Source organism: Cebus imitator, unplaced genomic scaffold (assembly GCF_001604975.1).
Source record: "Cebus imitator isolate Cc_AM_T3 unplaced genomic scaffold, Cebus_imitator-1.0 Scaffold285, whole genome shotgun sequence".
Taxonomy (NCBI): domain Eukaryota; kingdom Metazoa; phylum Chordata; class Mammalia; order Primates; family Cebidae; genus Cebus; species Cebus imitator.
This window is the reverse complement of record NW_016107600.1, coordinates 2,944,568-2,957,541: the sequence shown is the minus strand read 5'-3', so window position 1 is coordinate 2,957,541 and position 12,974 is coordinate 2,944,568. Positions and strand designations below refer to the sequence as shown.

The 12,974-nt window shown below is 31.3% G+C and overlaps 1 protein-coding gene across 1 annotated transcript; it reads right to left on the bottom strand.

Annotated features, from left to right (window-relative positions):
- Positions 1 to 536: 536 nt before the first annotated feature.
- On the bottom strand, positions 537 to 1,475 carry LOC108284955 (olfactory receptor 6C2-like). The gene has a single exon (XM_017501932.1). It carries the CDS (start codon positions 1,473 to 1,475, stop codon positions 537 to 539), a length of 939 nt encoding a protein of 312 aa, XP_017357421.1.
- Positions 1,476 to 12,974: the final 11,499 nt, after the last annotated feature.

Sequence of the window (12,974 nt, the reverse complement as noted above, 5' to 3'; positions counted from 1 at the left end):
TATATCTGTCATGTGGTATATGTATTTTTTCAGATTCTTGGTATTTATTTTCTCCCTTTGGTTACAGTATGGTTAATTTAACTTGATTTGACTATTTTTGGCTTTTTCTATTTCAAAATTTTTCTTATTATACTTTAAAACAAGATGAAATATATCTTCTTATATTTCAAATGTTTCAGCATAAGTTTAAATTAAATGAGTTTTGCAAAATGATTATTCCAAAAATTTCCTGGGAGACTTAAATACTATTTTATCAAGTTATACAATTTCTTTCTTGATAATATTAGAAAAGCCAAGTGAGAAATGAAGAAACATTTTATTTCTTGGAAATCAATTCTCATAATTTCTTAATGATAGAAACAATTCTGACTGTGATTAAAGGGTAAGAAAGAAATGGTTTCATCTAACTAGTCTCACAAATCAATATTCAAAGGACCATGAGAAAGTTAACCTGGCTGAACTAGTCAGGACTTCCAGAAAAAATGTAAAGGCACTAATCTTTTATTTTCACTTAAATGCCCAAATTCAGCTTGCTCTTACTTCTGTAAGATGAATGCAATTTTTTTGATTGTATCATTGAAAGCTTGTTTCACTTGCTTGTTTCTCAAGGTATAAATAAAGGGATTTAATAAAGGAGCAACAGATGTAGTGAGCACAGATACCCCTTTATTGATGGCCACCTCTTCTTTGGCAGAAGGCTTGATGTAGATGAAAATGCAGCTACCATAGGTGATAGAAACAACAACCATGTGAGAAGAACATGTGGAGAAGGCTTTTTTCCTTTGCTGAACAGAGGGGAATCTGAGAATTGTTTTGATAATGTATACATAGGAAAGAATCACTCCTATTAGTGTAATAATGAATGTCAATACTGCACATACTATAACCGTTTGTTCTATAAACCATGTATCTGAGCATGAAATCTTAAAAAGAGGAGATGCATCACAGCCAAAATGATCAATGACATTGGAGTCACAGAATTCTAGTTGGAGGCCCATACTCAGTGGTGTGATGATGATCATCAATCCAGAGATCCAGCAGCAGAGGACAAGGGTGGCACACACTCTGTGGTTCATGATGGTCATGTAATGCAGGGGCTTACAGATGGCCACATAGCGGTCATAGGACATGGCAGCCAGGAGAAAAAACTCAGTGGCTCCAAAGAGCCCAATAAAAAAAATTTGACTGGCACAAGCATTGTAAGTTATAGTATTGTTCCTTGTTGATAAGCTGTACAGGAATCTGGGAATACAGACAGTTGTGAATGAGATTTCTAAGAAGGAGAAGTTTCGTAGAAAAAAATACATAGGTGATTTAAGATAGGAATCCATCAGGGTTAGAATGATAATGGTCAGGTTTCCAGTAATGCTCAGAATGTATGTCAGAAATAAAAAAATAAAAACCAGAACTTGCAGCTGTGGGTCATCTGTAAGTCCCAACAAGATAAATGTTGTTATTTCTGTGTGATTTCTCATAACTACTTTGATAGTTAGGCAATCTTATCTAAAAATTCAAAGTGAAAATACCTAAACAGGAGAAAGAAATAAATAGGTAAAAATTAATGAAATAGACAGAAAAACAAGAGATTAATAGAGTCAAAAGATAATTTTTAAAGATAATGAGTAATATTGATAATATTTTAAGAGATTAAACTGAAAAGATAGAAGATGCAGTTTATAAGATATGAGAGTAGTCACATTAATAAGAAAAACATTGATATTAAAAAGTTAAAATTGAATGTATTGGAAACCATGTAGGTTCAGCAAATTACATAATATTAACTAATTCTTCAAAATATGTAGTTTACCAAGGGCCACTCAAGCTGAAATATCAAATTTAAAAACTCCATATTTATTAAAATAAATGAATAATGCTAAAATATCCAAAGAAGGAGAACTAAGAATAGTTGAATTATTGATTTCTACCATAAATTAGCAAAAACATTTACCAGATCTACATAAGTTCTCTAATAAAGCTGACTGTTGGAAATAAAAATTATAATACCTGTTGGAGTTTCCAATATAATACATAATATAAATGGTAACAATAAAAAGATGAGGAGTAAAGTATCCTATATAGTCATAAACTTTCTAAATTCTCCCTCAAATAGTAAAATATTTATTTTGAATGACTGTGAGACGTTACATGTGTTTGTTATTTCTAGACTAGACACAAGTACTGAAATATAAACCGTTAAGAAAAGATGTAGTAAAAAACACATTAATAAAAATGGAATACTATAACTATTCAATTGAAGGCAAGGAATGAAAACAAAAGAAGTTAAACAGAGGGAACGAATGAAAATCAACTAATAAAATGATAGGTTTAAGACCAAACTTGTAAATAATTACATTTAGTATAAATGATCTGAACATACCAATTAAGACAGACATTATTAGATTTTTAAATGTAGTGCAACCAGAGATTGTATATAAGAGCTTCAATTCAAATGGAATGCCATAGGCAGTTTTAAAAAAAGAATAGAAAAAGAAATACTATGCAAACAATAATCAATCAAAAGTACATTGTTGTGGTTTTATTAATATTGGACAAAGTAGATTAACAGCTATACAGAAGAAAAAAATATATGGATAAATGGATCAATTTACTAAAACATAGAGATTCTGATTGTTTATGTACCTAATAATAGTCCATCAAAATATGTCAAGAAAAATTGGCAGAAATGAAAGAAGAACTAGATAATTGGCAATTACACTTGGATAGAACTCGTGGACTAAACATTAGCAAGGATATACAAGAACTAAGCAACACTCTAGACCTTATAGAAGCTGAGAGTAGAAGGATGGTTACCAGAGAGTAGGGGAAAAGAAGGGATGAAGAACATGGGAAGTTGTTGGTCAAAAAGTACAAAGTTGCAGATAGATAGGAGGAATAGGTTTTAAGATCTATTGCACAGCTGGGTGAACATAGTCTATACTAATAGTGATTTCAAAATAATTGAGTAGATTTCAAATAGCTTAACTCAAAAAATGATAGCTGAGCAATGAGTATGTTAATTAGTTTGATTCAATCAGTCCATATTGCACTTGATCTTAGCCAAAAGGCCAGGAATCATTCAGTCCTTATTTTATATATAAATCAAAACACCAATTTGAATTCCATGAATGTATACAATTATGTTTTGTTATTCAAAAATAACATTAGCATAAATTTTCTAAAAGAATAAGAAAAACAAAAAAATCATAAAATGTAAGTGGTCTTTAGGTAAATGTCAAAAATAGCATTTATCTAAAAAAAGCTTTAGATAGATAGATGATAAACAGAGAGAGACACATACAAGATACTATATATGTGTGTGTGTGATATATATATACTATATATGATACTATATATGATACAAGATACACACACAGATATACACACACAAACCACACACACTTTTTAAAAATAAAAAGACAAACATTGAAACTGGATCCCATCCTTATCCCATATACCAAATACCAAAATCAGCTCAAGATAGATTAAAGACTTAAACGTAAAACATAAAAGTATAAAAACCTTGGAAGATAAAATGCCATTCTATAAATAGGCCCTGGCAAAGATTTCATGACAAAGACACCAAAAGCAATTACAACAAAAACAAAAATTGGCAAAAAGACTTAATTGGACTAAAGACTTTGTGCATAACAAAATAAACTATCAACAGAGTAAATGGACAACCTACAGAATGGGAGAAAATATTTGCAAACTACGCATCAGACCAAGTTCTAATATCCAGAATCTACAAGGAACTTATACAAATTAACAAACAAGAAAACTGACTCCTCACTAAAAAGTGGGCAAAGACATGAACAGACACTTTTCAAAAGAAGATAAACATGTGGCCAAGTGTATGACAAAATACCTAACATCACTAATTATTAGAAAAATGCACATCAAAACCTCAATGAGATACCATCTCACACCAGTCAGAATGGCTATTATAAAAAGTAAATAAATTAACAGATGCTGGCAAATTGTGAAGTAAAGGGAACATTTATATACTGCTGGTAGAAATATAAATTAGTTCAGCCAATGTGGAAAGCAGTTTGATGATTTCTCAAAGAATTCAAAGCAGCATTACTATTCAACCTACCAATCTCATTATTGGGTAAATAGCCAAAGGAATATATATAGTTCTACCACAAAGACGTATGTACACATATGCTTATTGTAGCACTATTCACTATAGCAAAGACATGGTATCAATGATGGGCTCTCATTGCCCATTAATGATAGACTGGATAAAAAAATGTGGCACATATACACCATGGAATGCTATGCAGCCATAAAAAATAATGAGATTATGTCCTGTGCAGCAACATGGATGGAGCTGGAGGTCATTATCTTAAGCAAACTAATAGGGGAACAGAAAATGAAATACTGCATGTTCTCACTTATAAGTGAGAGCTAAAATTGAGCATATATGTAGACACAAGGAAGGAAACAATAGATAATGGGGCCCACTTGAGGGTAAGGGGAAGGAGAAGGGTGAGTACCAAAAAGCTGTAGTACCTATGGGGTACTATGCTTATTACCTGGGTGATGATATAATCTATACACCAAGCCCCCATGTAACTCAATTTACCTAAATAACAAGCCTGCACATGAACCTCTGAACCTAAAATGGATGTTTAAAAAAGGACAAAATTTGAACAGATATTTCACAAAGGAAAATGCATAAACAGATTCTCAGCATAATTAGTCATCAAGAAAATGAAAACTAAAATGGTAAGTTGCTACTAAATGTTTATTGATTGGAATAGTAAAAATTTAAATTATTACAATAGCAATTGTGGAAAAATATGTGTTAATTAGAATTTTCTTATATTGATTGTGGGAATGTGAAATAGGAAAAATACTTTGGAATATAGTTGTGCTGGTTCTTATAAAATTAGAAATACATCTATTACCAGCAAATAAACCCTTAAAAATGTACCAAGAGAGGCCAGACACGGTGGCTCACTCGTGTAATCCCCGCACTTTGGGAGGCTGAGGTGGGTGGATCTCCTGAGGTCAGAAGTTTGATACCAGCCTCGCCAACATGGTGAAACCCTGTCTGCCAAAAATACAAAAATTAGCCAGCTGTGGTGGCATACAAGTAGTAATCCCAGCTACTTGGGAGGCTGAGGCGTGAGAATCGCTTGAACCTGTGAAGTGAAGGCTGCAGTGAGCCGAGATCATGCCACCACACTCCAGCCTGGGCGACAGAGTGAGACTCTGTCTCAATAATAAAAGAGAAATGCCAAAGAGAAGCACAAATATATGCCCACAGAAAGACTTGTTAATTGCAAATTTATTCGTAATACCCAAAAATTGAATGTGATAGAAGATGATGGTTAATCTTAAGAGATGAATGAATGAACAAATTGTGGTATATTTATACATGGAACACTACATAGTAATAAAAGGAATAAAGAATTGATATACATATATAATAACTTAGATAAATATCAAAATCATATGCTAAGAGAGAATATGTGGAGACCAAAGAGAATATACTATAGGATTTCATTCATATGCAACTCTAGAAAAAAACCAAATCAATCTACTATGAGAGATCCCCCGGAATTAATTTGGAAAGAGCATAATCTAATATTTTGGAGTGAAAGAAATTTATATATCTTGGTTTCAGTAGTGATTAGAAGTATATATACTTGTATACATTTGAAATATGAATTAGAATTGTGTACATGAAACAAATGCCATCATAATGTGTAAATTATACTTTAATACAATTGATTTAAGCAAGATAAGCTATAAATTGGGAGAAGACATTTCAGTAACTTCCAAGGATTTGTAACCAGCAGGTAGACAATTCTAGCACATATCAATAAGAAGACAAAACCCAATTTAATGAATAATGGAAGAACTTCTTCTGAAATAATTGTATCCAAGGATCAATGAAGACATGAAAATGTGATCTTCTTAGTAGTAATTAAAAAAGAAATTAAATTTATGGCTACTAAACAACCATCAGAGCAACTGACATTAAATAGATAAACCACACCAGGTATTTTTGAGAATATGGAGTCAGCAAAACACTAATATCTTAAAATTAAACACACACATTCTTATATATGTCATGGAAACATTTTAAATATTTGTTAAGTGGAATGTCCAGAAGTCCAAATCTATGAAACTGAGAACTTTTAATCTAGGTATTCATTCAATAGAAATATGAATTATACACACACACACACACACGCACACACACACACACACACACACACATATGTGTTTAGGAAAATATATGTATGCTTCACAAAATATACGTTTCAAAAACTTTATAACAGCATTAATCTCAATAATAATAATAAGGAGAATCTGTGTTAGGCTTTCCTGATCCTTCAATACATTTGGAGCAGTATGATACAGTCACTCACACCAGGCATTGCATCAGCTTTGCTGCTCACAACTCCACAAGACTTTACTTTTTGTCTAATAGAGACCATGTGAAAGAAATAATAAAAAAAAAGTGTAAGGTAATGAGGTCTTTAAAAAGTTGTAGATAGTAGCTAATAACACATTTTCTAAGGTGTTGTATTTACCTGAACATTTTGCTAGAAATTCCCATAATTTTGTGAGCATACTCTTTTAGATGGTTTGTTCCAATCAAAGCTTGCTCCTTGGTTCTTTCTTTGAGAAAATGATCTCAGAGGGAATCTATGTAACAAGAGACAACATTTAGTTTCTATACACTATCAGAGGGAACAAACATTGATACAGGCTCAAGGACACATTTTTTTTTTTCTTTCTAAATGCTGGTACCATTCTGCAGATCCACACTTGAAATATCTGCAAAAGCTAAAATTGAGAAACACAGGATTATTGTTGTTTCCCAGTGCCTACCTTCCTTCCTTATTGCAGTCATCTTCTTTTCATCCTCTATTGTAACCCCTAGCAAAAGTCCCTGGTGATTTTATGCATTATCCAAGGATGCAAAACAACCTTTTTGCCATTCTAGTTACCTACCTCAGAAGACTGTCTTAGAAACATTCTCTGAAATTAATTCTAAAGCAAGTGTAACTGATTGATTTCTGTTTAATATGGTTAACAAGTATTTGTTTTTAAAAATACAAGATATTTTATTGGTGAAATGTCAAAAAAATTTCATTATGTTGGGGAGCATATATATTTGAGATTGTATATACATATGTGTACTGTTTGTGTCTGCCTCTCTGTGCTGGCAGTGGGGACATTAAATTCACATTTCTATGTCCATTGATTTCGACTATCTTATTGCCCACATACTTTGCTATGAAACAGGCTTGGAGACTTTTTCATTTGCTTCTGTAATTAGTATTCTTGGAAAAAATGACATTCAAGAATTAAAATTAATATCTTAGATTTGTGAACTATCCAAATTAAAATACACACACTCACCCACAAACATACGAAAGCTTAGAAACGTGATGGGAAATATTTTATTTCACCACATTTTACAAAAGAAAAACAACTTGGTCGAGAAATATGAAAATACTTACTCTTTAGTCTGTTATTCAGGCTTTAATTTTTGTTTTATCGACACAGACCCTCAGTGCAATTCACAACTAAATGAGAATATATTCGTAGTGATATAGGTATAATCTAATCATGCCTTCTCATTAAACTTGCACTCAAAAGTAGCAGTGGAAATCCACCCAGATTATCTCAAATTTTATATTACTATGTCTAAGATTTGTCATGAATACAAATATCAATTTAAATTTTAAGAGGAACTATTTCTGCATTATATGAATGACTAAATAGAAGAAATAACTTAAAAATGGTTTGTAAAGGCCCAGAAATTCTCATGGATTTTTGAAAAATTGAGGATCTGACTCAACCATCTTAATACAGAGTGGAGACCTTAAAAGTTTCACCACAAACATGATTGGGGATAATTTATATGGTCAACTTATAACAGGTAGGATCAGCTAAGTTAAAATATACAAGTGTCCTTGGTGACCCCGCTTCAAAGTAACTAATGAAAGTAAAATGTAATTAATATTACTGAAAAGCAAAACAAAGCAAAAGCTAAGTAATGCACCTAGGAATTGGGACAGTGTCCTTGGAGAATGGAAAATGCATTAGTGGCACCAAGATTAAGAGGCATTATCAGTTAGATGCATTATCTTTGCCAAAATAATGACCCAAATAATAATTTGTTCTTTTGTGCATTTTCATTTACATTTCATCAATTGCTAATGATATATAGCAATTTCTCCAGTGTTTATTGGTAATTTATACTGAATGAATAGAAAATTACTGCCCATTAGCTGTTTTTGAATAAAACTGTTCACCAATTCCTTATCTTTTCTAAGAAATTTGCATATCCTTAATATCCTTAGTTGATACTCAGTTTTGTCACTTAAAATATTTTTATTGATAAATAATAGGTATGCATATTTTTGGGGTACATGTGATATTTTGATACATTTAAGTAATGTGTAAAGATCAAATCAGGGTAATCAAGACATTAATCACCTTTAATATTTATCTTCTCTTTATATTTGGAACGTTCAAATTATTCTCTTCTAGCTGTGTTGAAATGTACAAGAGATTATTGTTCACTTTAGTCACCCTACTGATCTCTTAAACTATAGGTCTTATTTCTTTCGTTTAACTGTATATTTATGTCCATTAATCAACCTCTCTTTATCCTCCCTCCCTGCTAACCTTTGTGGCTTCTGGTAGTTACCAATCAACTCTCTATCGTTATGAAATTCCCCCTTTTATAGCTCCTACATATGAGTGAGAACATGAAATATTTTTCTGTACATGGCTTATTTCACTTAATATAATGACCTAAAATGCTATCCATGTTGTTGCAAATAACAGAATTCCATTCTTTTTTTATGGCTGAAAATATTGTATTGTTTATATATTACTATATATTGTTTAGATGAATGTTTACCCATTCATCTATTGATGGGCATGCAGGTTGAGTCTATACTTTGGCTATGGCGAATAGTGCTTCAATAAATATGCAGTTATCTCTTTGATATGTTAATTTGTTTTCTTTTGGAAATATACTCAGTAATGGAGTTTCTGGATCATATGGCAATTTTGTTTTTAGTTTTTGAGGAAACTGTATACTATTTTCCTTAGTGTCTGTAGTAATTTACATTGCTACCAACAGCATAACAGGGCTTCTCCTTCTCCACATCCTTGACAGCATTCATTATTCCCTGTCTTTTTGATAAAAAAAAAAATTAACTAGGATGAGATATCTCATTATGGTTTTGATTTGCATTTCTCTGATGATTAGTGATATTTTGCATTTTTCATATACCTATTGGTCATTTGCCTTCTTTTAAGAAATGTTTATTCAGATATCTTGCCCATTTCTAAAGTCAGATTTTTGATTCTTTGTTATTGACTAGTTTGAGTTTTTAAAAATACATTCTGGTTTTAATCCCTAGTCAGATTCATTGTTTGTAAATATTTTGTCCCATACTGTGAGTTGTCTCTTTACTTTTTTTGATTGTTTTATTTGCTGTGTGGAAGCTTTTTAGCTTAATATAATCCTATTTGTCTATTTTTGCATTTGTTGCCTGTGCGTTTGCAGTCTTATGCAAAAAATATTTACCCAGACCAATGTCCTGGAGAGTTTACCCAATGTTTTCTTCTAATAGTTTCAGGTCTTAGATTTAACTCTTTAATCCATTTGATTTAATTTTTGGATATAGTGAGAGAAATCTAATTATATTCTTCTGCCTATGGATATCATTTTCCCAGCACCATTTGTTGAATACTATCTTTTCTCTATTTTATGTGGTTGGTTCCTTTGTTAAAAATGAGTTAGCTGTAAATGCGTAGATTTATATCTGGGTTCTCTAATCTGTTCCGTTGATCTATGTATCTGTTTTAATGCTAGTACTATGATTAAATGTCTTCCTCTCTCTCTCTGTCTCTCTCTCTCTCTGTCTCTCTCTCTATACATCCATCTATCCATTCTTTGTTTTATTGGAAGTGTGTCCTAAGGGTTAACAAACTATACTTTGAATCAAAGATCTGATTGCAATTATGTCTGCTAAATTTCTAAACTATGTCATGGGTATGAACAAGCATGATGATTTGCTTAATTCTGTTTTTCAACAGCAAAATTTCATAATTATTCCTCCCTTGCTTATTATGATGAATTTTATTCTATTATTAAATAGAATAATATATGCACTACAATTAGCATAGTGCTTTATGCATAGTACATATTCAATACATGACAGATGTAATCATTTGTAATACTGAAGTGGTTGAATTTACATGTCAATCCTCAAATCACTGAAGAAAGTATTCAAAATTTTATTGTCAATTTATAATAGTATGCAGAAGTTCTGCTTTTCTCTTATTCTTAAACACAATTTCCTCTTAAAAATCTAAGTAGAAATAATGTATGTGTTAGGTATTCATATGCTGTTTTCCTAGTGATAGACTCATATATTGGGGAAAAAAATTCCCTCGAAAGGAATTGTCTTGGCAACAGGGCATATGTGTTATCTATGATCCAAAACAACTTGCTAATTTGCAGTATCTTCATGATCATTTTGAAATGGTTATGTTTAACGTGACAAACCTAATGGTGCTTTATATCATCATGTTTGAAACAATAAACCTACTTTTATTTAAATGACAAAGACAAAAATCAACTGGTGTTTTATAGGCTGTTTTGGATATATTTAATCTTCTCTGTTTTTCCTTAGGGACACCATCCCCTTAGATTTCCCACAGAGAAGCAGTCACTCCTTTTAATTAATTGGAAACTAGTAAATATTTCACAAGTTTAAAGCAAATCATCTCAGTTATAATAATCTTTGCAAAGGTTTGTGTGGTGGAATTATTTGCAATACATGTTATCTTATAATTTATCTGGTATTAAAAACAGGAATTTATTAGCAATTTGTATTATAGAAAACACAGATACTTCCATGTGTTCAGATACGTGTGATATTGAAGATAATTACATTCACATCTCAGCTTTCTGCTTTGAATTAACCGGAGAGATTATTTTATGTTAATTTTTCTGGTGACAAATTAAATATTGTTTTGCAATGAGTACATTTGCCTTTTATTATAGTTGTTCATGTATTCTAGAGGAAAAAAAAGAATATTATATACTGTTAATGGTAAGTAAAATAGCCGTGTTACTTTTTTTCAGAAATAGAAGAATAATTATGAATACAATGTATGTTACACACAAATAACAGTGATTCAGAGATTATGCTTTATTATTTCGCTGTTAATAAAACATTAATAATTTCTAATTTACCATGTTATGAATCCCTAAATACAAGAATGTGAAGTTTCACTTATGCACTCACTTGCACCTGCATTTCTAATGCTTTAGTAATTTAAACCAACACTGCACTGTAGAATTGTGGAAGGAACGAAGTTTGTTCTACTTCCGTCTAGATAAAGAAAACCTAAACAATTTTAGAAGTCAATCAAACATAACAAGGTTAAAGGTATCTTTCCTGGAGAACTGACTTCATGGTGTTCATGCATTTTTAAAAATAGAAAAAAATATTTCTTTTGGAACTGCTGATTCTGATCAATATGTGTGGGCAATGACAACTAATCATTGATTATTATTGATTGCCACATTTAATCTGGTTGAAGAATAAAAGTCTGTTTTAATATACTCTGATAATCACATTGAACTTACAGAAATGCTCAATGCATTTTACAGAAAATATGTATGTTAGAACACAGACTTATTGGCAAAATGAAAAGTAGCAAAATAAGATGAGATCAAGGAAGTTGGTTTTCTGTGGTTCTCTAACACCTACCGTTTCCATTAAAAGCCTGGAAATAATTCATTGAAAAATTACTGCAAGAGGAGAAGAAATATACTAAGAAAGATGATAGAGGAAACAATTTACCAAAGGATTAACATTGACAGATGAATGTGGGGTTCTTGAATTCATATTGAGATAATGTGCCAAGTCATGCAGAGTAAAAATATTACATATTAAACAATAAAAACACTTCAGAACAGGCAAGATTATTGATTGACAAAATTTAATAATTCAGAAGAAACTTAAATGATTTAAGAGAAGAAAAAATATTTTATATTATATGATATAGTTTATTTTTTTCTCTTCCAGTGCTTATCTTCTAAGTTTATTTGGAAATAGTTTAGCTGCTTTACAAATTGACAATAAAGGTTTGCTCAAGAGGAAAACAAATCTGGGTGTGGTGGCTCATACCTATAATCCCAGTGCTTTGTGAGGATCCCAGTGCTTTGGGAGGCTGAAGTGGAAGGAGTGCTTGTGACCAGGGTTCTGAGACCAGCCTGGGCAACATAATGAGCAATGACAACTTACCATTGACATAGGGTTGGACAACCCTATTGTGTTATATGGGAAGTGGTATTCTATATATTGTATCAATTATATATTTGTGTTCTTTTTCTAAGTCTTAGCTATTTGGGCATAGTTAGCACACATTAATCTTTATATATAAGAAGTATGTAAGTAAAATGAAAATTATTTATTCTTAGAAGATGTTGATAGTTGCTTAATAATTAAATGTTTTACATTTGTTGAAGTTGGAAAATACATGCTTTTGAAAACTATTTTAGTTTTTTCATTGTAGTAATTTTCTGGTTATATTTTATATTTGCTAATTTATAGTTGAATATTTTCTCAAAAATTTCTTATTCTAACTCTGAATTCCTAACTTCATTTTCAAAAAGAAAGCTGGAGGATGCCTTTACATTTTGAAACTTTAAAAATATTATGACTTTAGCCCCTTTCTCCTTTCTAATACTTATTTTTCCCCACAGGAATATGTCCTCTTTAAGGATGATCACAGGTGTGTCTCTTTTAATAAGCTTTTTCTAAAAAAATATGTATTTTAAAAAACAGAAATTTTATTCTTATGATTAGTGCATTTTCTTTTTCTTTTTTTTTTTTGAGACGGAGTTTCACTCATGTTACTCAGGCTGGAGTGCAATGGCGTGATCTCGGCTCACCGCAACCTCCGCCTCC